General features: G+C 46.7%; 2 protein-coding genes across 5 annotated transcripts; both read left to right on the top strand.

The window, feature by feature from the left end:
* Window positions 1-582: 582 nt before the first annotated feature.
* Window positions 583-15,815, top strand: ZBTB8B (zinc finger and BTB domain containing 8B). 2 transcript variants are annotated; one of them, XM_035117336.2, is made up of 4 exons: window positions 583-603; window positions 5,022-5,998; window positions 7,697-7,875; window positions 10,144-15,815. In XM_035117336.2, exons 2-4 carry the CDS (start codon window positions 5,053-5,055, stop codon window positions 10,450-10,452), a joined length of 1,434 nt encoding a protein of 477 aa, XP_034973227.1. In that variant the 5' UTR covers window positions 583-603; window positions 5,022-5,052; the 3' UTR covers window positions 10,453-15,815. The 2 variants fall into 2 exon arrangements, with proteins under 2 accessions (XP_034973227.1, XP_034973226.1); XM_035117335.2 differs by having other exon boundaries at window positions 598-722.
* Window positions 15,816-17,498: 1,683 nt separating this feature from the next.
* Window positions 17,499-26,490, top strand: ZBTB8A (zinc finger and BTB domain containing 8A). Of its 3 annotated transcripts, none has more exons than XM_035117332.2 (4): window positions 17,499-17,752; window positions 20,758-21,719; window positions 23,418-23,587; window positions 25,850-26,490. In XM_035117332.2, the coding sequence occupies exons 2-4, from the start codon at window positions 20,780-20,782 to the stop codon at window positions 26,180-26,182; spliced, it is 1,443 nt and encodes a 480-aa protein (XP_034973223.1). In that variant the 5' UTR covers window positions 17,499-17,752; window positions 20,758-20,779; the 3' UTR covers window positions 26,183-26,490. The 3 variants fall into 3 exon arrangements, with proteins under 3 accessions (XP_034973223.1, XP_034973225.1, XP_060131854.1); XM_035117334.2 differs by lacking the exon at window positions 17,499-17,752 and adding an exon at window positions 18,304-19,027; XM_060275871.1 differs by lacking the exon at window positions 17,499-17,752 and adding an exon at window positions 18,304-19,959.
* The last annotated feature ends 432 nt before the right edge of the window (window positions 26,491-26,922 follow it).

Raw genomic sequence — 26,922 nt, 5'->3', positions numbered from 1 at the left:
GTAAGTTATGATAGAAATAACATGATAGCTGCACTAGTATGTAATCAGAGTGTCTAATAACGAACTATAAAGGAATTTCCTCTGGCTTGCTGGGTGGACTTCCATCCTCCCTGTAAGACCCCTTTGGCCCTATTAAGAAAAGCGGAGTGGGTTCAGTTGTCCCCGATCTGAGGATATGTGCATTATTTTGCTAGCAGCTTAGAGGTTCACGATTACTGTATAATAACCAAAGCAAGCAAGCAAGCAACCAACCTTTAAAGCAAGAAGATTGATCACACACAAAAATATTTTCTTCCCATTGATTCTAACCCACCCCGCGCCCGCTTTATCACAGCGCCTCGAGATGAGGGAACTACAATCCCCATCAGGCCATAAGCACGGCGCATGCTCTGTGGGAGGGGAAGGGTAGGGGGCGAGGAAACCGCCGCACAGGCACAGCTGAACTTGCTGGACTAGCCCCGCCTTCTTTCGCTCGCGGCTGAAGCTGCGATTGGCGGCTGGCGATGCTCGGGATGTTTGGGCGGCTCCTGCGAAGCGTGTGTCTAGTGTGTGTGTGTGTGTCAGGCTAGGTAGAGCCGTGCAAGGCAAGGGACCGGCTGAAAGGTGAGCAGCACAGGGAGAATGGAAGCGGCTGCTACTGCGGTTTTTGGTGTCGCTGCTCCGCCTTTGCATTGAGGGGGAAGAGGAGGAAGCCTTTCCTGGCTAGCCGTGCGTGAGCATAGGTGGGCACTGCCAGAAAGGGCGACTGCCCTTCCCCTCCTCCGGAGACTGCTGGACCTGGGTGGTATCCGCCTCTTCTCCCCCCCTCCCACTTCTCCCCCCCCCTTACAGGCTTAATGGGGAGGGGGAAAAGCAGTGGCTCAAGAAGCCTATCCTGAGCTTCTCCTGTACCATCTTCTGTAGAAATCATTAGGAGGTGAAGGCTGTAATAGCAGAGCGAGAAGCCTTTTTGTCACCTGTGAGCGTGTGTGCGTGTTTCCAGGCAAAGGTGCTGTTTGCTGGGGTAACGGAGCAAAAAAAGGGGTGGGGAAAGTTGGCAGTGCTAGAAAGACGCTGGAGCCAGCTTTGTACGAGAATTGCACCTTTCCTCCTTGTCCTTGTAGTTCTGGGAGAGGTAGTGGAAGCACCCGGTACCCTGTCTGCTCTTATGTCCTATGCTCCAAGGTTGAGATCTTGCATCGAAAACACGTTGCCAGGGCTGAGGCTTGAATGACTCTGAAGAGTGTGCTTTCGTGTGTGTCTTTGGGACTTGCTGCTTAAAAGGAGACCTGCTGGGGCTTAGTCTCTGTGGCAAGCATGTGTGCTGGGACCTGGAATTTCCCACTGTAGGCAGATTCTGGGTGCTCAGTAGGGAAGGGCAATCTGTACAAGCTCAGAGGCACTGTCCCTATTCCTTAGTGGCACTGGACCAATTTGAGACATTTGAAGTGGCAACTGGATGGCACTTATTTTGCAGGTTGAAAGATCCAGCCTCAAAGTGCTAGACTTGGTGTCCCTGAGCTTTACAGAGCTGTGATCTTGTGTTGCCTATGAAGGGAATTATCCAGTGCTAAATTTCTAGGAACAAATATGTGTGGGCAACTTGTGGGTACCTTGATGGTAAGGGAAATGCACTCTGTACATGCTTTGCGGCTCTTTATTTTACTTCTCTTAAGTCCTTGCATTTCCAAAAGTGTGTTCTGTATTAACCATTTTGGTTTGGTTTGGTCTGTGTCTGTATTGGCATTTTTGTAAAAGGGTCCCATTCCATCCCCTCACTGTTTGCACACAGTGAGGGTGGGACAGAGGATTGTGCAGGCATAGGCAAACTCGGCCCTCCAGATGTTTTGGGACTACAACTCCCACTATCCTTAGCTAACAGGACCAGTGGTCAGGGATGATAGGAATTGTAGTCTCAAAACATCCGGAGGGCCGAGTTTGCCTATGCCGGGGATAGTGTGATAATTTTGATCCCCTGGATTGTCAAGGCTACCTTATTGCCAACACATGTTGCAGTCCCCACTTTAAACCAAATGCAACTTATACTTGCATGCTCTCAAATTTAGAAGAAAATGAGATCTTATTCTATGTACTGACTTTGTTGGTAGGTATCCATTTGTCTCAAGAGACAAAGGAGTGCTCCTCCGGGGGTGAAGTCAAACCGCTGTGTTAGCAGCGCCGAAGTGACCTCCCTGGGGCGCAAGCCTGGGCAGTGTGTATGGAGGAGCTGGGCAGCCCAGACGACAATAACCCCTCCACCTCTGAGCCTAGCTGATGTCCAGAGGAAAACAAAGCAATACATTTGGCACCAGCTTGGTTGCAGGACTTGCCAGAAGGAGGCATATAAGGTGCCATCCAACTTAGGGACTGATCTCTGGATTTGTAGGGTTTAGTCCTTCTCCCGAAAATATCCTGCAAAGCAGTGGAGGTTTAGGATCAGAATTTTCTCCTCCTAGAAGGGCTACCTTCCCAGGTTGATGAGTCCCATCTGCCCCTCACTTCTCTCTACAGCTTATGCAGAAACCACCTTCTTGACTGTTGGACCCAGTATTGGTCTTGTTTGCGCAATCCTCCAGAGCCTGTCTTCACATGCAGGGAAGTCAAACTCATGGAGAGTTTGAGGCCCATCAACTACCATCACCTGGTTTAGCTGGCCAGTGGAAGCTATTCCCAGGTAGTGGCCATTGTCACATGCTGACAGTTTCTAGGAGCCATAGCTGAGATTTGAGTTCAGGGTAGGGACCAAAGGTGGCCCTAGAAAAGCATGATGTGTCCCCCAGCTGAGGTACTGCCCCTCCCCTAATATCCCATACACCCCTATACAGTGGTACCTTGGTTGTTGAACTTAATCCATTCTGGGAGTCCATTGGGCTCCTGGAATTGTTCGAAAACCAAGGCGTGGCTTCCAATTGGCTGGAGGAGCTTCCTGCACTCAATCAGAAGCCACATCAGACATTCAGCTTCCCAAAAACATTTGCAAACCAGAACACTTACTTCCAGGTTTGTGGTGTTCAGGAGCTGATTTGTTCGGGAGCCAAGCCGTTCGACAGCCAAGGTACCACTGTACTGACTATAGCAACACCAATGTGGTGGTTTCAGGGATGAAAATCATCTATAATCTCAAAAGGAATTTATAGTTGCATGCCTTGATTCTCTTGCCTGCAAAATGGGTGCCTCATCTCAACTGTGTTTCACTCATTTTTATTCTAGTAATAGCAAAGAAAGAAGGCTTCTGTTGTGTCAGTCACACAATAAATGTGATGTTTTTTCTGCCATTTATTCTTAACCACTGTAGTGAGGACTGTTTTCTTCTGTCTGCAGCCAATTTGTGAAGGAAAATAGATTTTACTTTAAGTGGAATAGTTATGGCAAAAGCAGTGTGGAAAGTGAGATTTCTGGAGAAGATTATTAAGGAGAGTTAGACTGGAGAAGCAGAGGTGGGGGGCACTGAAGGAGATGTGGTAGCTCAGAACTGACAAAAGCATGCAAGTATTTCAGGGGCAAAAAGGCTGAGTGATCTCCCGGATGCTCCAGTTTTTGGTGTGTGTTTTCCTTGCTGGCTGTGCTGAAAATTCTTTGTTCCTAGGACTGACTGGCTTCCCCTGGAGGGTTATGCTACACAAGCCACATGGTTGGGGAGGAAGAAGAGTCTGCTTGGGTCCTAATGCCCTCTCTGTAGAAGGGTCACCTTGCATAGTTTTGGACTCTCGCAAGAGGAATATAGCGAGAGAAGCTGCATTCCTCTTCCCAGTTTCTCCTTTCCTTCAGGCACAGTAATTAGATATCCCTTTTAAAAGCACAGGTTTTTCTCTTTAAAATACTTCTCCATTCCACTTGAGCATTTTAAGAACTCATATATGGACAAATCAGTCCTATAATCCTGGTATGCCAGCTGGCTGCTTAACACCCCTGAACATTAATTGGGTTCCTGTGCATGTTCAGCACTAAAGTTGTGAAGAGCAGAATACCACCACAACCTGCACCCTCAGCACCTGTGACAGCACTGCCAACTCTCGCAAATTATGGTCTGGTTCAGTGATGGCACCCTTGTGTGCTTGGTGGTGGTGAGAGTCCTCAATGAATGTACCAGAAAGATACAGTGTTGTTGTAAGAATGTTGTTTTTCGGTCCATCTTTGTCTTTAGCATCTTATGCAAGAAATAAATATGTCGTTCAGCTTTGAGTACCACTGTTGTAAGGTGGGGTGGGTACCAGAATTTTTGCCATGCAGAGGATTTGCAGTGATTTGTGCAGATGAAGTTGATGCCAGTTCAGATTCAGGCCCATCTGCCTTTTGTGGCGGCTTAAGGGCTCCTAAAATATGTTAAATAGTGAAGGAGTTGATAGCCAGACTGGGAAATGCATTTTTCTGCCTGCAACCGTGGAGAGCATCTTTTGGACCAGACAGTAGTGAGTTAGAGATGATCCAGTTGTCCAACTTGTAATTGGGCAGTTCCATACATTAATAGATCATTGAAAGCAACTTTTAGCATAATGTGTGAATTGGCAGTGAATCCTGGCAAACCCCTGAATGGATACAATTCTCCTAAGTCAAGCCATTTTCAGACAATCTCATGCTGGTTTGTTTGTGGGGAGGTTAGACGATGTTGCATCAAGCAAATGGTATCTCACACTATTTCCTCATCATGTAACACAAAAAGTTCAAAGTGGGTTTGTTGTGCAAGAGCTCCAGAGCAACTTCAAATGCACTTCCTGAATTTGCCAATATTTGATTGAATCTCACCTGAAAATAGCAGTAGTCTGAAAGCGTCCTAGTGTGCTCAGCTTCTGGTTGAGGTGATGTGTTCAATATAGGCCAATGTAGATGGAGTATTCAGATTACTGGGTTTTTAAAGGCTTATTGCCAGCATATGCATCAGCTGTTCTGGCTGGAATTTTTCTCTGGTCCTCAAGTTTTCCAGATTCAGTTCTGTGTGCCTTGGAGGGGTGGGGAGATACACTGCTGTGGGGAGGGACTTGATATCTGTGCATGGAAGGAAAGACATTTGTGTGCTGATGTTCTGTTCCTGCATTTTCTTTCAGAGCCTAGAGGTAGTTCTTTGCTGTCGGAGCAATGGAGATGCAATCTTACTACACCAAACTCTTGGGAGAGCTCAATGAGCAGCGGAAGAGGGACTTCTTTTGTGACTGTAGCATCATTGTGGAGGGGAGGATTTTCAAAGCCCACAAAAACATTCTGTTTGCCAACAGTGGTTACTTCAGAGCTTTGCTGATCCACTACATCCAAGACAGTGGCCGACACAGCACTGCTTCCCTGGACATTGTTACATCAGAGGCCTTCTCAATTATCCTGGACTTCCTTTATTCAGGGAAGTTGGATCTTTGTGGGGAAAATGTGATTGAAGTTATGTCTGCAGCCAGTTACCTGCAGATGACTGATGTTGTCAACTTCTGCAAGACATACATCAGGTCGTCACTGGACATCTGCAGGAAAATAGAGAGAGAAGCTGCTTTTTATCAGGCTGACAGTGGGAGCTCTAGTTCTGCTCGAGAGGGCACGTCGTATGGGGCAAAGAGCCAGTGCTCAGTGTCAGTTTCATCTCTGCAGGAGAAAGAGAGGGTTCCAGATTGCCAGCGAGACCCTCCCTGCGGGGAATGTTGCAGCTGCCACCCCATTCAGCTTGTAGTGCGGGACCCTGTGAGCAGTGACTCTCCAGATGACACAAATTCTTCACTGCCCAAAGTGGTAGAACCCAAAGTAGAGTTTGATGCCGACGAAGTGGAAGTAGAAGTTGGCGAGCGACTACAGCAGTACCCAACACCGCTGACGATTGAGCAGATAGAGGAGGGGCTCCATAGTGGCCAGGCCATGGACCTGGCATGCAACAACTATCACATGAAGCAGTTTTTAGAAGCTCTGCTGCGCAACAGTGCAGCCCAGAGGAAGGACGATGTGGTCCATCATTTTGTCCGCGGGTTTGAGGGTAGGCCAGAGGATGCAGGAGTGCCCATGAGTTCCATGGTGGACATTCACAATGACTGGTATGGAGAGGATGCAGGTGAGATCAGATCCCATGAGGCTGGATGAGATTCCTCTGTTGCAGTGGATAGCTTTCTGGATGAAACCTCTGGTGGGAGGGCATTCCACAGGGTGGGTGCCACTACCGAGAAGACCTTCTGCCCAGTTCCCTGTAACCCAAGAGTTCACTTTCATTAGGGCCAACCAGAATGATGAGCAATTTCTTCAGAACGGGCTGGATATTGGGCAAAAAGGGGTGGGGTGGGCAAGGGGCTGCAGGAGAGAAAAGGAGGGGGGTAATATATACAAGCCTACAAATCTACAGCATGTAACAGTCTTAAACTTGAGAGCAGAAGTCTGTTAACCAGACTGAATTAGCTGAGACTTTGCTTGGTGCAAAACAGATCCAGCAGGGGTCTTTTGTAAGCAGGTTAAGAATTCCATTGTGGTCTTTTTGTTAGCAAAGATGGAGAATAATTTTAGATGGTACACTAAACAGTAATTCAAAGCCAAATTAGGTGGCATCACTTCAAGGTTCGAGGGCATATATAGCCTGCTGCCCCCCCCCCCAATGTCCTAGCTTCAGGTCGTAAAATACCTTTTTTCTTTCAGTTTGAAGATTTCTCTCCTGGAAGGTTAATAGAGTAATCCTATTCGAGTTTACTCCAAAGTAAGTCCCATAGAATTAATTGCAGCAGGAAATTGCTGGACTGCAGACTTTTGGTAGAAATAAGCAGCGTTTATAACAAGCCTGAAATATCAAGCCTTGGGTGAGCAGGCACAAACATCCTTATGAATAAAAAGCAAATTTTGTAGCATTTATTTTCTGCTGTTGATTTGCAGAAAAATGCTTTGCAGTAGTATGTTGAGGCAGGGCAGGCTAGTAAAAAAATCATGAAAAAGAAATGTTTGTTGACTCAGGCTTGACCTATGCAGACAGTTGAGCAATAAGAATCTCCCTGCGAGTAAACAGTCAGAACACTGGGAGGAAAGATTCCAGGCCTGACAGCTATCACTTTGTGCTAGTTTTATACTTGTAGGGAGTTACATTTAGAAATGTTTTACCACCTGCAGCCTGAAGTAGTGCAACCTGCAGGAGTAGTCCAGGTATCAGCCTTGCAAGGGCCATTTGGCCTTAATTTCTGCCAGAATGAAATGGCTGACTATACTGCATTGCTTCAGGTGTGTGGGTGTGTGAAATATGAATGCAACTCGGTGCAAGTAGAAAGCTAGCATAACAGGTAACAAGCAGAACCAGAACCTTTCCTCCTGATATGTTTGTGTTTTATTTGCAGATTTTTATGTGTGCGTTTTTCCAGGACAAGAGTTGCTATGTTTCTGTGTGGAATTTGGATGCAAAGAAAGCAATTCTTTTGCAGGGAGATTACATTTCCTTAGTTTCTTCTTGACCCAGTGCCCTCCAGCTGTTTTGGACTACAACTCCCTGGCTGGGGTTGATGGGAGTTGTAGTCCAAAACACCTGAAGGCCACCAGGTTGGAGGAAGGCTGCACTAAGGGAATTTCCACCGCACCCTGATGCTGTGTCAGCTGTCGCAGTAGTTTTGTGTGGCATGTGTGCGACATGGCTCATGATACACAGCAAAACAATCTCCTATTTCTCCCTCGTATATTCTAAACCACAAAAAAATGTGCTTTTATTCAGTTACCAGCATTTTAAATTTTGACCCCACTTCAAGAATAGTGAGTTGACACCTCTGAAATGCTTTTGTTTCCAAAGGTGATGTGCTGGTCGTGCCGATCAAGCTGCACAAGTGCCCATTCTGCCCATACACGGCCAAACAGAAAGGGATCCTGAAGCGGCACATCCGTTCGCACACGGGTGAGAGGCCTTACCCATGTGAGATATGCGGCAAGCGCTTCACACGGCAGGAGCACCTTCGGAGTCATGCTCTGAGTGTAAGTCAGAGATGTGCAACAAGGGGAGAGTTAAAGAGGAAGCTGAATTGTGGGGTGGCTGGTGCTGCTGTCACTCCCAGGACTCTGCCAGGAGAATCCCTAACACCCATTGATTTTAAAAAGCAGACTTCAACTGGCACCAATACGCCCAGGAATCTCACCAAAATGCTGGATTACCTTCTGTGTCTGCCAGGGCCCACTTAAGATTTCTGCGTTTTTTCACTAACCTCGCAGATGCCTCAAACACCTTATTGGCTAAACAAGCCTTTGTATCTTTACAATATAATTACTACTTGGTGTCAAAACCTATTAGATATTCTATCCAGATACAATCTACCTGAGTTTAATACTCTCAAACTGTGGAGCCCTGATAAAGTTCGGGAATGCATCTTTGAAAAAGACGCCTTTTTGGACACCACGAAGATAAAAAATTCTGGGTTTTCCTACTGGTTTCCCTGAGTAAAAGCAGTCAAAATCTGTGCCAACTACCGTGTTTCTCCTAAAATAAGACACGTCTTATATATTTTTTTCCTATAAAAAAACACATCGCGGCTTATTTTCGGGGGATGTTACCGGTAAGTATGGTACGGGGCTTTCTTGCGCCGCCCGCTGAGCCCACTGCTGGGTCCCTGGGCTTGACGCGGTGCGGCGCGACGCGACGCGACTGGGGCTGCTGCCGGCTCCTGCCGGCGGCTGCGGCTTCGTGCGCCGCCCGCTGAGCCCACTGCTGGGTCCCTGGGCTTGACGCGGTGCGGCGCGGCGCGACTGGGGCTGCTGCCGGCTCCTGCCGGCGGCTGCGGCTTCGCGCGCCGCCCGCTGAGCGCACTGCTGGGTCCCTGGGCTTGACGCGGTGCGGCGCGGCTGGGTCTGCTGCCGGCTCCTGCCGGCTGCTGCGGCTTCGCGCGCCGCCCGCTGCCGGGTCCTGGGGCCCGTTCAGCCGGAGCTCGGCGCGTCGCTGTGCTGGGGCTCCCGTTGGGCTGGGGCTCGGCGCGGTGCGCGCTGCTGTGTTTGCCGGCTCCCGCTGGGTCTGGTAGGTACCGGTACCCCCCCCCCAAGACGTCTTATTTTCGGGGGATGTCTTATATTTTTTTGCTTGTAAAAGATCGTGCCATGGCTTATTTTAGAGGCACGTCTTATTTTAGGAGAAACACGGTACTTGGTGGAGATCACTGATCCCACCCTTCAGAGAGCTTTCACTATGGTGCGGTTTCAAACATTGCCAACTGCATATCTGACCGGTAGATTCACAAAAAAAACAGTAGAACATCGTTTATGCCCTTGCCTTATGAAAATTAAAGAGGATCTTATACATTACCTCCTCTGTTGCCCCATTTACTTGGGCTTTAGAGACGCAATGCTGCAAATTATACCCAACTCTATAATCAATCCTGAAGATAGAGTAAAAATTTTGTTAGTTGATGCAAACCCACGTATTACCCATGCGGTAGCGGTTTTTGTGATGAAGGCCATGAAAGCCAGGGAAAGATTTATGGATGACAATGTAAAGACCCCTTCATCGTCTGTTTAACTTGTTGCTTGTTTTCCTTCTCTTCCTGTTTTGTGGGATGAAGGTTTTGTTGGGATAGTATGCAATGAATTTTAATATTTTTAATTATTGTTGTGTTGATATTTGTGTATAGGCATGGTCCTCACAAAAAACGGATTTGTTGTTGTTGACACCCCCCCCCACATCAAGTAGAATAGAAACATCGCCACCCGACTCCACCCCCACTCACTATGGCCCCCTCCACCTCTTTCCCCCTTTTCTTCCTAATGTAACACTAATGTCTCAACAAATGAAACTGATCTGTAGAAAATGTAAGTTGAAAAAAGAGACATTCCACATACTTTTGTAAACCAAGAAATCTTTAATAAAAAATACATTTTTTTAAAAAAGCAGACTTCAAACCACTTGTAGGGAACCTCTGCCCCCACCCCCACCCTAGTATAATTGGGCCTGGCATGGCGCTGATTTCTGTCCAGGAGATGATTTCCCCAAAACTGATAGCCACCTGCTCCACACCTGACATTGTATGTGGTGACCATTTTGGTGTCCGCTTTGTCCATTTCCACCCCTGGAAATGGACTTTTGCCCTGATCAGCAAGTTAAATTGATCCCTTTTGAACCTTGATAGGTGGTTGGGGTTGCTGACTTGTCAAAATTGATCTGTGGGGAGTGCAGAGTCTGGCCAGAAAGCCAGATCCAGTTCAAACTGCCATGCTTGTGCCAGCCACTGACCCTTCCTGCTTTGTGTCATGATACTCCAGGTCCATCGGTCAAACAAGCCAATCATCTGCAAGGGCTGCAGAAGAACGTTTACAAGCAGCCTGTCCCAAGGCTTGCGCCGCTTTGGATTGTGCGACAGCTGCACTTGTGTCACAACTACGCACGAGGATTCGATGCCCATTAACCTCAGTCTGATGGAACCTTCATCTGAAGGCCAAGAAAAGAGCGACCCAGACAACGATTGGCCCATTTATGTGGAATCTGGTGATGAAAACGACCCCCCTGAAGATGATGATGCTGACCCAGATCCTGACGACAAGCAGGATCTCCACCGAGAAGCACTTATGTAGCATCAAAAAGAGGGTGGGGAGATGTAAATTCTTTTTCTTATTTGATTTGTCATCTTGACAGCCGGAAAACTGCATATTTATCCCAAGTTGTGAAGTTTGTGGGTTTTTTTTTATATATGAATAAATTCCATTTCCTAGAACAGGTAGGAACAACTGGACTTTTAAAATTCTGGAATGTCTTTTTAAGTTGTTAGTGCTGTGCGCTACACCTTTGAAAGGAATTGTGTTTCTGGGCTGAGCAGAGGCTATGTTCCTTGCAGACCTTCTTCCACCCTTTGGATACGAGGCCAGGCTTTGTCCTTTTATTGTCAGTAATCTTCCATGTTCCTATGATCTTGTCTCTCTTCCCCCCTAGCCCACCCAGTTTCTGCCTCTCCCTCTCCCTCTCCTCTCAGGATCTGGGTCTCAAACTTAATTCTGAGCTGCTGTTCTCTTTCCTGGACTTTTAATTCTACCTTAGAAATGTAGATGAGGACTTGATCAATGCAAACAAGGCTAAAAGTCCACTACCATTAAAGCATATCCAAGAATGAACAGTTATGTATACATAAATCTAGAAATGGCTCTTTGTATACAGTATATTTTTTACTGTACGTTTATAAAAACTAAATATTTACACTTCTGTTCATCCTCAAGAAACTTGCGAGGAAGGTAGTCAGGCAGCAGATAAACAGTTTGCAGACTTCTGTAGCAACCTTCTTGAGGGTCTGAGCCATTCAACGAGGCACTGACCGTTTTTGTAGTGCTTGAACTGGGAAAGGCCTTTCAGGGTTAGGCCATATATCTACTACAAGCCTCATACGGTACTTTTGACGTATTTTGAAGTGGGACCATAACTCAATGGTACAGAAAGCCCCAGGTAGGATCCTGGCAACATCTCCACCTAGAAGGATCAGGTGGTAGCAGCAGGCAGTAGGGGGGGGGGGAGTCACTGACTGAGGCCCCACCCTGGAGAGGAACTTCTGCTGCTGTCACAAATCAGCATAAAAAATAATGGGCTGGGTGGACATACCTTCCTATGAATTAGAGTATTTTTGCTACTGATCTGTCTGGAGACAGTTCCAGCACACAATCTGTTAAACATTTATTTAAGTAATTACTGGAGACGATCTTTTCATTGCGCAGGCCCCATTTTTTTCATTAAGAACAAAACAAAACAAAACCAGCATGCCTGCGTGCCTTTAATGGACTTGCAAAATCGCACCTGCTTATATCTCTAAGCACCAGGAGAGCAGACATGGCAGCAGCAGGAAGTCCCTCACAATGAGGGGAAATGTGAGAGGGATAAATATAAAACCCTGAAGAGGATCTCATGAAATGCCTGAGAGCTGGCCATACAGATGCTTGTTGGAATTGCAAGAATCTCAGTTTCCTCCCCCTCATTTAAGCAACAAACTACTCAAGGCTATAAGAACACCAGAGTTCTGGTCATTGTAGATGGCATGAATTGCCCCCTTCTCAAATAACCATACTCATGCAATTATTGTAAAAAATGTGAATAAGCAAGGAAGCTGGCCGCTCTTCTGCTTATACGACTTCTCTGACGTAGCCCCTGTGCTCTGACTGTCCTACAAACCCCCACCCACCCCCTGTATATGTTCCTGCTACTTGTACAGTCAGTTGGTTGTATTTGTTGATCATTGTGGTTTCTACATTTGTACTGTCTTATGAATTGGTCTTGAGTACTATTCCTTGTTAAAAATTTCAGCTTGGGCTCCACCCTTTCCCTGCTGAATGGCAGGAATTTGGCTTGAAGGATGTGAGGTTACTTGTTTTACTTTTCTAGTGCTGAATCTCTCTAGGCTATTAAACTGGCTGGAAAACTGTGAAATGTCTGTAGTCACAAGATAATGAAGATACCAAAACAATTCAGTTAAAATCAAGGTGCATAACTGTACATGCCCATTCATAGCCATCTTGGTCATTTGAAATATTTGGGATTATACCTAAACCTGCTTACCTGAATGACAATGGCACACTCAGGTTGGCCACCAGTCTTACAGGTCTGCCTTAATGAGGCTGGTGTTCCTGTTCTATGTTGGGCAGCTCTGATACGGACCGTCTTGCAAACAGCATTCTGTCTAATTTGTGATGCTTGATGGATTATATTATCTTTTAACATGCAGGCAGGTTTCTCCCCCCTGCTTCTTCTTGAATAGAAGGTGTAAATTCTCTTGTGCATTCACAAAACACTACTGTAGAAGGGGTTATGATGTCATAAATGTAGCATTTTTATATCATGAGATTGTGCAGGATGAAACAAGGCAAGGAAAGAAGCAATAATCTTTTTCTAAAAAGAAGTTGTTACTGTATAGCAAAAAATATATAAAAAATTTACAATAGGCTCCCATTTTCCTGAAAAGAACCAAGGCTCTGAAGTGCAAAGTCCTGAGACCACATTTGTGAGGTGTCTTTCTGAATAGGTGAGACTTGCATAGTTATTGGAAAACACAGTGAGGGGGGATGTAATCTGAGCTTTCAGAAAATTGGTCTTGAGAAACAATTTGAAAGGTTCAGCCTTGAAAGTTAGCAATGGCTTTCCCCAAAGCTGAGCATAAGCAGTTGAAGATGTTCTTGGACCTCTAATGAATGGAGTTGCTCATTAAATTCAGGTTAGGGACACAGTTAGTGCTCCTAACTCAGTCTTTGCCAACCTGGTGCCCTCCAGATGTTGGACAACAACTCAGCATGTACAGCACAGTGTGTTGGCTGAGGCTAGCTGTAATGCAACATTTGGAGAGCCCCAGGTTGGTGAAGGCTATTCTTAACCCATTAGCTCAGAGCATTTGAGATACTTGCTCCTTTCTGTCCTCATTCGGACGGCTTATCACTTTGTTTTGAGTTCTTTAGAAACCACCGAAGACTTGTGATGCCCAAGATTTGTAATGGCTTGTGTGCTAAAGCTGATCTGAGTGGCTTTTCACACAACGCATCCTGGAGGTGCATAAGCAGAGCTAGGAGGAAATGGATGGTCCACTCTTCTAGATTTGAGAGATGCGGATTACTTTTAGGATGCTTCTTTTGATCCTTAGAGGTTTTCTTGTGTACCTTGTGAGTAAAGAATGAATCTGTTAACATTTTTGTCTTGTGGGGGTTGGGGTGGAACAGATTCCAATCTCATTCCTGTTAGGAGACTGCCAAAATAAGATTTCTAATTGTTTTCAAGTGGATCCTGTGTGTCATCTTGTGTTTAATTGAAAATGATGCACTTGACTTGCTCATCTGCGGCAGGTGTTTTGTAAGTGTAATACATGCTGTGATTCTAGCTCAGTTCCATGATGTTTCCTTGGAACCCTCCATTAAAAGTGTGCAAGCAAAAGAGATACAGCAGTTCTAAGAAACAATTTCATGGTGCTTAAAGAAGAAATTGAAAGCCACCTGAGCTTGCCATAACTAATTTTGCAGAGGGGGTTTCGTTTCCCTCCCCCAAGTGTAATTTCCCTGGTTTCCCCCTCCTCCTACATAAATATGCAGTTGGTATATTAATGGCACATTGTACTGCTAGGTAAACTTCTTGATCTTGCAATCTTACTCCTGGCCTAAATGTTCATACTTGGAATTAAATCCCATTGATTTCAGTGGAAGTTGCTTTTTAAGCATTTATGGTGTCTGCCTTTCAGAAATTCATATGCTTGATTTTGTTAACAGTGAATGGTAACTTTATAGCCATAAGCCCTTTTAAAACATTTTTATAATAATTTAATAATAATTCATTTTACAAATGAAATGTTGTGATTAGGACCAATCTAAGAATATAAACATATATTAGAAATTATGACTCCTTAGGGAAATCCTCCTTTAATTTATGAAGTTTTAATCAAGGACTGCAAGCTAAATGGAAGCAAAAATGAATTACTGTAAGTAAACAGAAAGGATATTGGCTGAATTTCAAGCAGGCAGCTCAATGTTCTCACATGCTGCACATGATATGACTCTTCCTGTCATCTGTATTAACTTGATTCTGTTCTGCAGGGAACCTATTGAAATCAATTGGACCAATGCAACAATGGATTGTGTGTGAATTTCTGAAAGTGCAGTCATACCACAGCTTGGATTTGTTGTAAGTGGATGTACTGACACAGCAACATAGAAAAGCCCTGCTGGATCAGGCCAAAGGTCCGTCCAGTCCAACATCCTGTTCTCTCAGCGGTCAACCAGATGCCTGTGGAAATCCCACAGATAGGAGCCAAGTGCAAGAGCAACTCTCCCCACTTGTAATTTCCAGCAATTGGTATTCAGAGGCAAACCATCCTGGAAGGTGGTACACAGCCATTTATGGCTCCATGAGTTTGTCTAATCCTCTTTTAAAACCATCCATGTCGGTGGCTATTGCTATAGTTTTAACTGTGTCCTGGGGGAAGAAGTACCACCATCCGTGTACAGGTTACTTTATATAGCTTCATAAGGAAAATATTTGTAAAAGCTGCTCTGTACTCCCAACGAGCTTGCAAAATCCTACGTAGAACAGAGCAAGGCTAGGGAGAGACAAGGCTAGGGAGTGACGAATGCCATGATTACAGCTCGAGCACAAAGCTCTTTTTAAAAAAATTCCCTCAAAGAAAGATGCCACATTCTTAGTTGGTCAGGTAAGAGCTTGCACATAACTTAGTCATATGCGCTTCATTGGCAGCAGGTGTTATTCGCACATGTAGTTCTGATGTGTGGATGCACCAAGAGCTGGGGGTCTTCTGTTTAACGCAGTCGGCGACAGCTCTGTGTACACATTTCCACTGCATGCACGGAGCTGCAACTGATATTACAGGGAATGGAGTGACTCTTATTTCCCCAAAGCCTGTGGAGCTTTGGACTGGAATATGGCCCATTAGACCTGTAAATTATAAACAACTTGGAGGCCATGTTGGCATATAAGGGGTTATATAAATAATAAACAAATAGTAAGAGGGCCAAAGGGGTAAGAATTAAAGTGGTCTTGGTGGTATGCAGGGAAACGACCTGATCTGATTGCTTTCTTAACATACTGTACCATACCAGGTCTCAAGAGACTAATCAGAACTGCGTGTTTATCTGTGGGTCCCTAAAGGGAAAGTAGTACTGAAGTGCCATCACTGCCTGCCTAATTTCTGGTGTCTCCTTTCTGATGTTTGACTTGTGTCAGGGTAGATCAGAAATAAACCAAAGTTGAGAATCTGCAGAGACCGCCACTATAGCAGCTATTTTTATTTTGTCTTTTTCTTCCCGGGGAGGCGGGAGAAACAAATATGAAGTGCTTTTGTAATTTTGTTTCTGCAGTGGTGCATTATCAAGTCTTGTATGTTTAAACTGTTTATGTACTATACATGTTTATATAACTGTAGTCCAGTTCTTTTATAGCTGAAAATGTGAAAAAAATAAATATCAAAATAACATTGGAATAACGGTGCCACCTTCTGTTTGTATGTAAGGTACTCAGCTGTGTAAGAAGGTACTTTGGGGTGCACAAATAGTAGGGTGGTTTTCCAACCCACCCACTTCAGATGTAGACTTGGAACTGAGTATTTGCCTGGAGCTCCTGCGGCTGGAGTATCAGACTAGGAATTTATTATTATTATTATTAAATTTATATACCTCCCTTCACCTGAAGATCTCAGGGCAATCCTCAAGATAAAAATACAAAATAAATTGATAATACAATAACTAAACTAAACAATAACCCCCTTTCCACAAACACATTTTAGAGGCTGTAGAATATTAATCAGCAAACTGCATACATAAAGGGGATCTGCCAGTTGAAGCAGCCTTATGCACACAGCCAATAGGGATGCACATCTGGATATTTTGTCATATGCACTGTGATGCTCATCCAGTCTCAGTGAACTGGTTGAATAGGTCTTTAGTGAGTCTGGGGGAAGTGTGGTCTTTTCTAATGGGGAGGAAAAGGAAACCAGCTTCTTTTATGCACAACTAGAACTTGGATTAGCGAGATTGTCATGAGAAGCTGCCTTTTACCATGTCAAACAGTTGATCCATCTAGCTTAGTATTGTCTGGTAGTGACTTTCCAGGAGGTGCTGGAGATTGAAGAGAAGACCTGCATGCAAAGCAGATGGACTGCTAATGAGCTGCTGTCCTGACCCATAAATAGAAACCAGTGGGACACTCACCCCAAAAAGGGGGGACACCACACTGTCAACAGTGCAAGCCCTTTTTCTAGGTTTTTTCCCCCCCTAGGGGAAATCCCTTCATAGAAACATGCTGTCAGCTCTTGGTAGCTGTTTCAAAGCCCATCTTTCCAAGAGTTCAAAATGGATCAAAAGGTGGTGGATATGAATAATCCTAATAGCCTTCTCTCTCTCTCTTTTTTAAAGTGTTACAATTTTCAAAGTCATTTGCATGCCCATTTTCTTTTCCTGCTGGGAGGTTTGTCGGTTTTAGGTCCCCAAACCATTTCTCTTGATCCAGGAGGAACTGCCTCTACTCTTGCAGCTAAGTGGGGGGACAGATTTAAGAGCACCGTGAAAGGGCAGTAGGTCGGTAGAGTTTATTAGTTAACCAAAGGCCTTTAGTTACAGGAAGGTAGGCGTTTAACCATTCAAGAGTAGCGCACACAGAGACCAAGTATTTCGTGTTCAACAGCCCCGGATGGCTTGCTGGATTTCCAGCCAGATCCACTCAGCACACCGTGTCTTGGCCCAGCTCCGCCTCGGGGCTTGCTTATTCTCCAACTAAGCCCTCACGTTCCAGCTCGGAGGGCGAGAAAGGAGCCGCACCATTAAAAACCAAGGCGGTTCGGAGCTGAAACAGCAGCGGTCGTTGACCTTTTGAGCAGAACAGAGCCCAGCGAGGGAGGCCCGTCTAGAGGGGCTCCTCCAGTAAGTGCCCATTTCCCATGGCTCGTTGGGGCTTCGAGAGGCTCGCTCGACTGGAGCCGCCCTTGAGACCCCAGGGAGGCGAGCGCGCTTGCGCCCGCTGAGGAAGCGGGGGGCAGCCGGGCGCCCAGCGGGTGCACAGCTGGGGCTGGCAAGGCGAGGCGGCGGCAGCGGAGGAGGCGGAGAAGGGGAGGGGGAGGCGCCCGCGCCGTCGGCAGGCGCAGAGCGGCGTGCGCGCCTGGCCCCTGCCGCGCTCGCTGCGTTGCCCCTTTAATTGTGTCCCCAGCCCTCGGGCGTCTCTTTCCAACGCCCACGTCAGCAACTACCTTTTGTTTCTTTCCCGGCCGGGCTGCTCAGCGCTTTGGGGCGGCGGCGCCCGGCGAGGTTTCGCGCCCTCATCCGTCGAACCCCGAGCCAGCGCCACTTGGAGAGCCCCGCCGCCCCTCGACCGCCCGTCTCGCCGCCGCCGCCGCCCAGCCCGCGCCTCTGCCGAGCGGTAAGTCAGCGGTGCCTCCGCGGCAGCGCCAGCAGGCCGAGCAGGGCGTCCTCCGGGCTGAGGCGGCTCTAGGGTGAGCCGGGCGCGCCTCTGCTTCCCCGGCTAGCGGAGGATGTCCGGCCGCGCCGCCTCTCCCTCCTCCTGCGCGGCGCCCCAATCGGGCAGCGCCCGGCCAGCCCCGTCAGGCGGGCGAGCGGGCGGGCGCCATTTGCTGCCGATGCCGCCCCGGGCGCGGCGTTCGGCTCGCAACAAAGGGCTGGCGAGGGACCGACGGAGTCCTCCCTGCCGCGCGTGCGGAGCTTCGAGCCGGGCAGGGGCACCTTCCGCGCCCGGGCATCGAGTGGCGGCGGCAGCAGCAGCAACGGGAAAGGCCACGCACGCTAGGCAGCCGGCTGCGGCGACGGCTGGGAATTCCGCATCGCCTCCCGGCGCCCTTCTCAGGAAAGGCGGGCGGGCGGGTTGGGTGGTGGTGGTGGTCCTCCTCCTGGCAGGGCGCGCGGACCGGTGCCCCTCTGACTGGAGGCAACGCCGGTGATCGGTCCCTGGTGACTTGGCAGGCGCGCCTCCAGCGCCGTCGGGCGTCCCTGGCTCCCGATGGCCGAGCCTCCAGCTCGGGATGGGCGGGCCAGAGACTGACGGCGCCCTCTGCCAATGTGCGGCGCCGGCGCCCCTTGTGCTGCCTGGCAGGGCATGGGGAGGACCGGCGCTGCTGCGGTGTCGGCCGCCCGCTCCGAGGCAGCTCCTCTGGTTGCAGCGTCTGCGACGCCTCCTGGCCGCCCTTTCTGGCGGCGAGGGCGGCGCACCTGGCGATCGGAGGGGCAGTCCTGCCGGTGGGTGCGGGGCTGTGACGAGAGGGAGGCGGCGGGGCCAGTGGCTCCTCGACCCCCCCGGCGGCCCCTCCACGCCACACACTTGACATGCCAGCAAGTCCCGTTTCCCCACTTTTCGCCTCCAGGCTGGAAGGACGCCTGTCGTCTCGGGGGGCCGGATTTGGCGAGCAAAGTCTCCAGTTGCTGACCTCTGCGCTAGAGTCGCGGAGCCCCGCGGTGCGAAGGGCTGGGACGCTGAGTGGTGTGACAAGGTGTCGCGCTGCTAGCTGCGGGCTTGGAAACCAGCAGCCCAACCCAACTGGCGTGCCTGTTGCAGGTTAAGCCCAGATCGGCTGCCTTGGTAATAGCGATCCAGCTGGCTACTATCGGGACTGAGAAGAAAACGCCGGCCCCCTCCCCCCACCCCCCACGACAAAAACGGGGCATGCAATTAGGGCATAACGGGGTGAGGGACAACTTCCATGTCACAATTTGATTATGGGAAGAAAGTAGTGATTGCTTAGGAATGGTGGGTTGAGCTTGCTGAGTCTCTAAATAATGACTGCTTGCAATGTTAGGCAAACTGGCTTTGCATGGGATTCTGGTTTCACAAGCTGTGTGAGGGGATGCAAACCTGATGGCATTTAAACCAACTGACCTTACTGCTCTGGGGTTTCATGTAGGCAGATTGAGTTTGGGGGCTTCCAGACAGGGGCTTAATTTGCAAACTGGTTGTTGACAGCAGGGTTCCCCCCCCCATTTTTTTATTGGATTTCCCCCAGAATGGGTAAATCCAGATTAAAGTGGGTGGGAGGAATACAGATTGCCATTTTGATGCCGTATTTTATCTGGAAAATTCAAACAAGCAATTGAAACGTGCCTGCTTTAGGAGTAGCCATCCCACAGTCATTACCCAGAGAGATTCAGTCTCTCATGTGTCCAGCTGATCATAACTGAGGTGAAGGACACTGGCTGCTTCCATCATGCTCAGCTCTGCAGAGGCAAAGATGCTGGTGTACAACCATGCCCTTATGGTGCAGCTATTTATTAGGCTCTGGATACACAAGTTAAGAAGCTGTTACAGGTGCGAGAGAAAATGCTGTGTGCTGAGCACCCCTTTCCTGGCCCCTCTGGATGTTGATGGACTCCAAATCTCATCAGCCCCAGCCATCAGGGACCATGGGAAGTGTAGTCCAGAAACATCTGGACAGCTGCAGATCCCCTACACCTCACTCAGAAGTACTTAAGAGTTTCAGGGGGACTCTGGTTCAGACCAGGTGTGATGTGAAGTGTCTCTCAGTACAGTATTAACCTACTAACCTGTTTTATCTTCTCCCCTTAGTTCTAAAAAGCTCAAGCAAGCATACCCCCATTTTATCCTCACAACAACCCTGTGAGGTAGGTTAGCTGACAGAGAAAGTGACCAGCTCCAACTCCCAGTGAGCTTCATGACCAATTGGGGATTTTTGAACCTGGGTCTCCCAAGCTGCACCCCAGCACTCCAACCAGTACACAACACTGATTTGGTTTTTTTAAAAACTTGAATTCAGTTGCAGAAATTACCATGTTGGTAACTGTGTTTGAGACCATGGCCTGTGGCAGATTAGCCCTTTACAAATGGGCCATTTTTCTGATAAAAGTTTTACCCCAGACTGCTTTGCCACCCATGGGGCAGAGAGAGAGGCTCTACAAATATTTTCCCCTGAAGGGAGAAAAGCAGTTGGGAATATTTTGATTGGGGGAAATGGCCCATAGGGATTGCTGCTGTCCCAGACATATTTGTTGCTCTCCCTGCCCTGCCCCGCTAAAGCTAAAAAACAGACCAACCAGTAGTGGACAGTTTTTGGAAAGTGTGCTGGTCAGTGGTGAAGCATGTGCTTTGCATACAGAAAGTCCCTGGTTCAATCCTTGGCATCTCCAAGTTGGGCTGGGAAAGGCTCCCATTAGCTACTCATTGCAGACAAGACTTGAGTTAAGTTGTCTAATGGTCTGACCTCCCAATGGCACCTTCCCAATGCTCACATCCAGTTTGGCCCTTGAAGACTGCATTCTGTCACTGACCGTCTTGTGCTTCACCATGTCTCTGTGAATAACTTAGAAAGTAGCAGCCATTTCTGAAAATCTTGCAGCTGCAGTTTATATGTAGCAAACAGAGACTTATTTATTCTTCTTCTTTTTCTTCTTCTTTTTTTGTAGAGCAACACAACCCTGTTTGAGAATGGAGATTTCTTCCCATCAGTTTCATCTGCTGCAACAATTAAATGAACAGCGCAGGCAAGACTTATTTTGTGACTGCAGCATTTTGGTTGAGGGGAAGGTCTTCAAAGCCCACCGGAATGTGCTGTTTGCCAGTAGTGGCTACTTCAAAATGCTCCTTTCACAGTGCTCAAAGGAAACCAGTCAACCAACAACCGCAACTTTCCAGGCATTTTCTCCCGAAACATTTTCCGTGATCCTGGATTTTGTGTATTCAGGCAAACTCTCCCTCACTGGCCAGAATGTGATTGAGGTCATGTCAGCTGCCAGCTATCTGCAAATGACTGATGTTATTAGTGTTTGCAAGACATTCATTAAATCCTCCTTGGATATCAGTGAGAAGGAAAAAGATCGCTATTTTAGTCTCTCGGATAAGGAAGTGAACTCAAATGGCGTGGAGCGTTTATGCCTGTATGGGACTGGGTGGAGAACAGAGAGCAGTCCCCCTCATTCGCACTTAAGCCCAGATCAAGGGACATGTATAGTGGGTGGAAATTCTTGGACCAATTTCAATTATTACCCAGCCACTCAAAGAAATGCCCAGCAGCTCTCCAAGCATGACCAAAGGCAAGAACCCATGAAGAAAACCAGTAGACATATAGGGCTGCCACAACCCTCCGATGTCCCTCACTATAAGGCAAGTAAACTTGAAGAGCGAGTTTCGGAGCCTATAAGCCACACTTCTCCATCTGAAGAGGACGTCCAAATTGATTCGGAAGGTGACTCTGGCCATTCCAGCTACCAGTACGGCCAGGGATCTGACACCGTCCCGAGAAGCTCAGCTGTGTCACAGCAAGAGCATGATTCTCCACACCCTGCTGGGAAGTCAAAATCTTCCAAAGGGGACGAGCCATATGCTAGCATGCCCTCGGTACTGGGTGTGATGGGGAACTGGGCGGATGGTAAGGATATTAATTTAGCATACATTCAATTGTCTTCTTGGCCCTTGGCTGCATAAAAGTTTATTATTTTACCTTTTAAAAATGAGCATCATTTATTGGAGGTGAACTAAATTTTGCATGCAAGGAGAATGATTTGAATGGATCCAACTATCATAATTGCAACAATGACCTCATTGTGTGTTGAGCATCTAGCTCCTCATCAGGGGAATGTGTGTTTGAGAAGTCTCCTTTTTCTGTTCAGCTTACTCAAGGTAGAGGTCAAGTTTTGTGGGATACGGTTTTGACGGAATGAAAAATAAAACTGCTTCTTGCACCCTCTGAAATCCTTCATTTTTATGTTTGGGCTTGTGGTACCTGAAGCAGATTTCACCCCCCTCTCTCCGCAGTCAAGGGCCTGCACTTTTTCAAAAGTCTTGCTGCGCCACTGAGGCACCAGTTCTTCCCTCCATCTCTTCCCCTATTGCAATGGCACCTGTAGCAAGGTGCTTCTTTCCCCCACTGCATGGCAGGGCCAGTTGTGGTGCCACCCTCCTCAGTAAGATCATAATTTCTTAGCAGCGCTTCTTAGGATTGTGTGTGTGTGTTTTTTAAATAAAGCATATCTGCAACCCAGCTCTTCTGCCTTGTGCTTTCTGCACTGGTGGCAAGGAAGACTTGGTCTTGCTTAGTTTCCAGTGGGGCTGTTATGGGAGGCAGGAATAAATTTTGCAGAGAGAGTGCAGAGTGGGGAGGGCTTTTCCCACTATGCAAAAGAGGGCTTGGTGTTGCCCCAAGGTATATTGCTGTCTGAATCAGATGACCAAATGCCTCCCACCAACACCACCACTTGGACTAGTGCTTTAAAAGTTTTGCTTGGCCATTCAGATATCAGCTCCATCTGTTCCCCTAAATTGTACAGCCTGAAGTGGTTGCCTTCACCTTGCTGTATGGTTAAGGCCAGCCATGATGCAGCAGGGGATCTGCCCCTGGCAAGGAGATTCATAAAGCCCCTTCAAGAGGGCTCTGTGTGTTCCGGTGACTGCAATGTGCAACAGCAGAATGCCGTATTCATAGCTGCCAAGTTTACCCTTTTCTCGCGAGGAAGCCTATTCAGCATAAGGGAATTTCCCTTAAATAAAGGGAGAACTTGGCAGCTCTGCGTATTGGGTGCAAAACAGAAGGGCTGTAGCTCAGTGGGTGTAAAGCACATGCCCTGCATGCATGAGGCCCGAGGTTCGATCCTTGGTGTCTCCCTTTAGAGCTGGGAAAGATTCCCACCTGAAACCCTGGAGAGCTGCTGGCCTGTAGACAATACTGAGCTAGATTGACTAGTCTGACTCTACATAAGGCAGCTTCTTGTACTGAATTCAGCATCCTGAAAATCCTAAGGAGGTGAAAGTGTGTGGGTCTCAGAATCCAGAGTGTTGCTGGACATGGTTTCTTGTGGTTGCACAGTGTCAGGGCAGGACCCGACAGAGTTCACTACAGCTTCTAATAACTAGCAGCAGCAAGATTAGGCAGAATAAACACAAGCAGATTAAGTAAAATTGCATCATTTATACCCATTGCAGAACTGTTTTTTTAAAAAATAAAATAAAATAAAATAAATACAGTGTTTGCAGTCTTGAAGTCAGTTACTTTATTTTGACTAAAAGTGTCACTGTGCTAGGCGTGTTAGACTTTTTGCAGCATTTTAAAAGCATTGCTTGGTACTTACAGATGATCTGCCTAGGATGAGGTTCAAATGCCCCTTCTGCACTCACGTGGTGAAGCGGAAAGCAGACCTGAAGCGCCACCTTCGCTGCCATACGGGAGAACGGCCGTATCCGTGCGAAGCGTGTGGAAAGAGATTCAGCAGGCTGGATCACCTGAGCAGCCATTTCCGAACAGTACGTTTGCACATGTTGCATTTTGAGATGATACACCCCCAGTAACTACTTAATACAGAGATGCATTGTCTGGTATCGGTCCATTTTCTTTAGGAAACTTGCTTTATTGTGACACTGGGCTTGTCTACATTTTTAATTTCCTAGGAGGCCCTATATCTCAGTATACCTCGATTCTTAACCCCAATGGGGCCAGACCTAAACAAAAAAAATGTTAATATTGGTGTGATTCAACCACAGTAAATCACTTTGAATCCCCTTTAATTTCAGAGGGAGAGTTCACCATATGCTGGGTGTCTCCCACTGAAGCCAATAGAACGTCAAAGTGATAGTTAACTCTGGAACTCTCTCTCACAGGAGGCAGTGATGATCACCAACTTGGATGGCTTTAAAAGAGGATTAGACAAATGCATGGAGAGGGCTCTCGGTGGCTACTAGCCATGATGCTTATGCTCTGCCTCCACAGTCAGAGGCAGCAATGTTTCTGAAGACCAGTTCCTGGAAGCCATAGGAGGCCAGAGGGCTCTAGGGCTCCGGTCCTTCTCATGGGTTTCCCATAGGCATTTGGTTGGCCACAGGATGCTGGACTAGATGGGCCACTGGCCTAATTCAGCAGCAAGGCTCTTCTTATGTGGTCAGCTTCAGCTGGACCATGCCCTATATTGTTTCTACTGAATTTCTAGAGTGCCCTGTCTTGAGAGCTAAAGGCAGAAAATCCTAACATGATGATAAAAATGTGTAAGTAAAATGCCTTGTAACATGAATGTGATATGATGAGTAAAATTACACAATATAAAACATTGTACCATTTCTTTCCTGGCTACCTTAATCTAAGCAACCATTTCTCTGCCACCATACCGAATATTTTCACTTTCAGTGATCTAAAGAAATACAAAAATACACAAGTACATATTCTACGGAATTTATTGCTCAATCACTTATTACCTTCCCCCTTTCTTGTTCCTGTTGCAATAGATGCTTATTGTGGATTACTGAAATTATGATAAATAAAAAAACTTGAGTGAATAGACATAATCATGTAGGGCTGCTGATAGGTGGCAGAGGGGGTACTGATGCACTGGGTCCTATAGTCAGCAGGAGCCCCAGAGCATTCATTTTAAAACGTAAGTCTCTAGCCCTTTTAGAAATAATGTTTAGAAGCAAAATGTGCAGGTATCCTTATAAATGATATCTGTGAGATGTGCCAGCCTGGCTGCTCCTGCCTTTCAATGTTTTCAACCAATGAGTAAAGTCAGAGCTGGAATTGATGAGTTAGTTGTTGGGACACCAGGCTATAGGACCATAGCTGCCAAGTTTTCCCTTTTCTCGAGAGAAAGCCTATTCAGCATAATGGAAAATCCCTTAAAAAAAGGGATAACTTGGCAGCTATGTATAGGACTCTAAAGAGCTGTTGTTTTCCTTTAGTGCACTTTTGTTTCTTTCTTACATTCCAGTGCTCTCCCCCCCCCCCAGCAACCATGGTGTATATTTCCTGTGGTGGGCTTGTCTGAGATCAGATACTCCCTATATGTTATTTTCTATAAATACTACTATACAATAACTGTGTGTGGATGTTAACCCCCCCCCCAATATGACATGTAAGATGTGAAGCCTTTGCAATGAGGCATAGGCAGCAGAGCTGAAGACTTAAGAACTCACTAAGAATCCAATGTAGCTTGCAGTACAGCAGTGTTCATGTCTCCTGAAAGCCTCTTTGTGTTTAACTGTGCAAACCCCCTGGTTAGCGGGTACAGTATTGCAGCCTAGGCTTTGGTGTAGGGTGGGCATTGAGGAAATTCAGTGTTTGTCTGCCTTTAACAGTTGTGTGGTAGGCAAGTTAAATATTTTCTAGTATGGAAATACAATTATGGGAACAGCTTCACCTACGGGTATAGGGCGATACACAAATTTAAAAATTAATTAAAGAAATATGGGTACACAAGGGAGTAATTTGTAAGAGAGCACAGTATGTGAAGTGATACAATGATTTTACCACTACACACTGCGGATGTTAAGGCAGGAAGTTACCTTAGCTCACAGTTTCTGTGCCTTGGGGAGCATGAATTAATTTTGAATAGCCATATCTTGAACAGAAATGATTTTTCATATCCTGGAATTCTTCCTTTTCACCACACTATGTTGCCTGGGTTAAATTTTAGTAGCAGCCTCTCGATACTGAGAGCATTACTGTATGGAAGGGGAACAAATCATTTTTCTATTTCCCTTTTGAGCAGCGATCAGCATTCTCCCTTTCAATTTTCACAGATCCATCAAGCTTGCAAGCCCATCTGCAGAAAATGCAAGCGTCACGTGACTGAGATGACGGGGCAAGTGGTCCAGGAAGGGACAAGGCGCTACAGACTTTGCAATGAGTGCCTCTCAGAAGCTGGCATAGACAGCATCCGCATTGATTTGGACACTGAGCCACCACCTGAGTTCCCGCTAGAAGAGGACAAGGATTCTAACTGGAATTACGGTGAAGACAACAGATCCGATGTGGAAATTGTAGAGGACGGGTCTACCGATTTGGTCATCCAGCAAGTGGACGATAGCGATGATGAAGCTGAGGAAAAAGATATAAAACCAAACATTAGGTAGTTATGAATGGACTGGATGTTAAATAAAAGTTCCCCCTTTACGTTGTCATTCCTTTGTTTTGACCATTGACTCCCAACCAGCCTGTGGTTAACATACAATCTATTATATAGGCTTTCTATGACTTGGGCTAAACTTGCATGCATTTATGGACATGCCATTGTGTCTATATTGAATTTAGTTACTCAAGAGTATCAATATTTTGTTCCATAAGCAAGCATCCATCCTGAGATGGTACCATGTATGAACAATTACCTGCTGAAGTGCGACAGTGATAACTTTTGATAGAATAAAATGGATCTCTTCTCAAACCTTTTTTAATGTTGGGGAGCACTTCAAAATAAAGTTAACAGCTTCATTGTAAGTTACTCTATTAAAGCTTTTGACAGCGTGAGGGTTTTGTTTTTAAAAACTGCAGGCATAAAAAGGTGCAATGATAATTAATTTATATTTAAATATACGCAGTCACACACACTGCAATCCTATGCATGTCTACTCAGAAGTGAGCAAGTTCAATGGAGCCTTTTCCCAGGTGAATGTACATAGAATTGCAAATGTTGCTAGATCACTCGGCTATTTGAGTTGTTGGCTTGCTCTATCTAACCTGGCACATCGCTCCCATCCCCCATTCTTAAGTGGAGAACAATGCATAATCCTTCCCCAAAATGCACAACTTCCTCGAGATGATTATTTACTAAGAAACATTAGGGTAATTCAGCCTTTCAGAACCAACTCTCTTGATT

The sequence above is a fragment of the Zootoca vivipara genome, chromosome 6 (assembly GCF_963506605.1).
Source record: "Zootoca vivipara chromosome 6, rZooViv1.1, whole genome shotgun sequence".
Classification (NCBI taxonomy): domain Eukaryota; kingdom Metazoa; phylum Chordata; class Lepidosauria; order Squamata; family Lacertidae; genus Zootoca; species Zootoca vivipara.
This window is presented reverse-complemented; position numbering and strand designations above follow the sequence as displayed.

Bases quoted from the DNA above. Each gene is read 5' to 3' on its own strand.
- ZBTB8B (XM_035117336.2), top strand. From the start codon at position 5,053: ATGGAGATGCAATCTTACTACACCAAACTCTTGGGAGAGCTCAATGAG. The intron at 5,999-7,696 runs GTGAGATCAGAT...TTGTTTCCAAAG, and splicing joins CTGGTATGGAGAGGATGCAG to GTGATGTGCTGGTCGTGCCG. The intron at 7,876-10,143 runs GTAAGTCAGAGA...ATGATACTCCAG, and splicing joins TTCGGAGTCATGCTCTGAGT to GTCCATCGGTCAAACAAGCC.
- ZBTB8A (XM_035117332.2), top strand. From the start codon at position 20,780: ATGGAGATTTCTTCCCATCAGTTTCATCTGCTGCAACAATTAAATGAA. The intron at 21,720-23,417 runs GTAAGGATATTA...TGGTACTTACAG, and splicing joins GATGGGGAACTGGGCGGATG to ATGATCTGCCTAGGATGAGG. The intron at 23,588-25,849 runs GTACGTTTGCAC...CAATTTTCACAG, and splicing joins TGAGCAGCCATTTCCGAACA to ATCCATCAAGCTTGCAAGCC.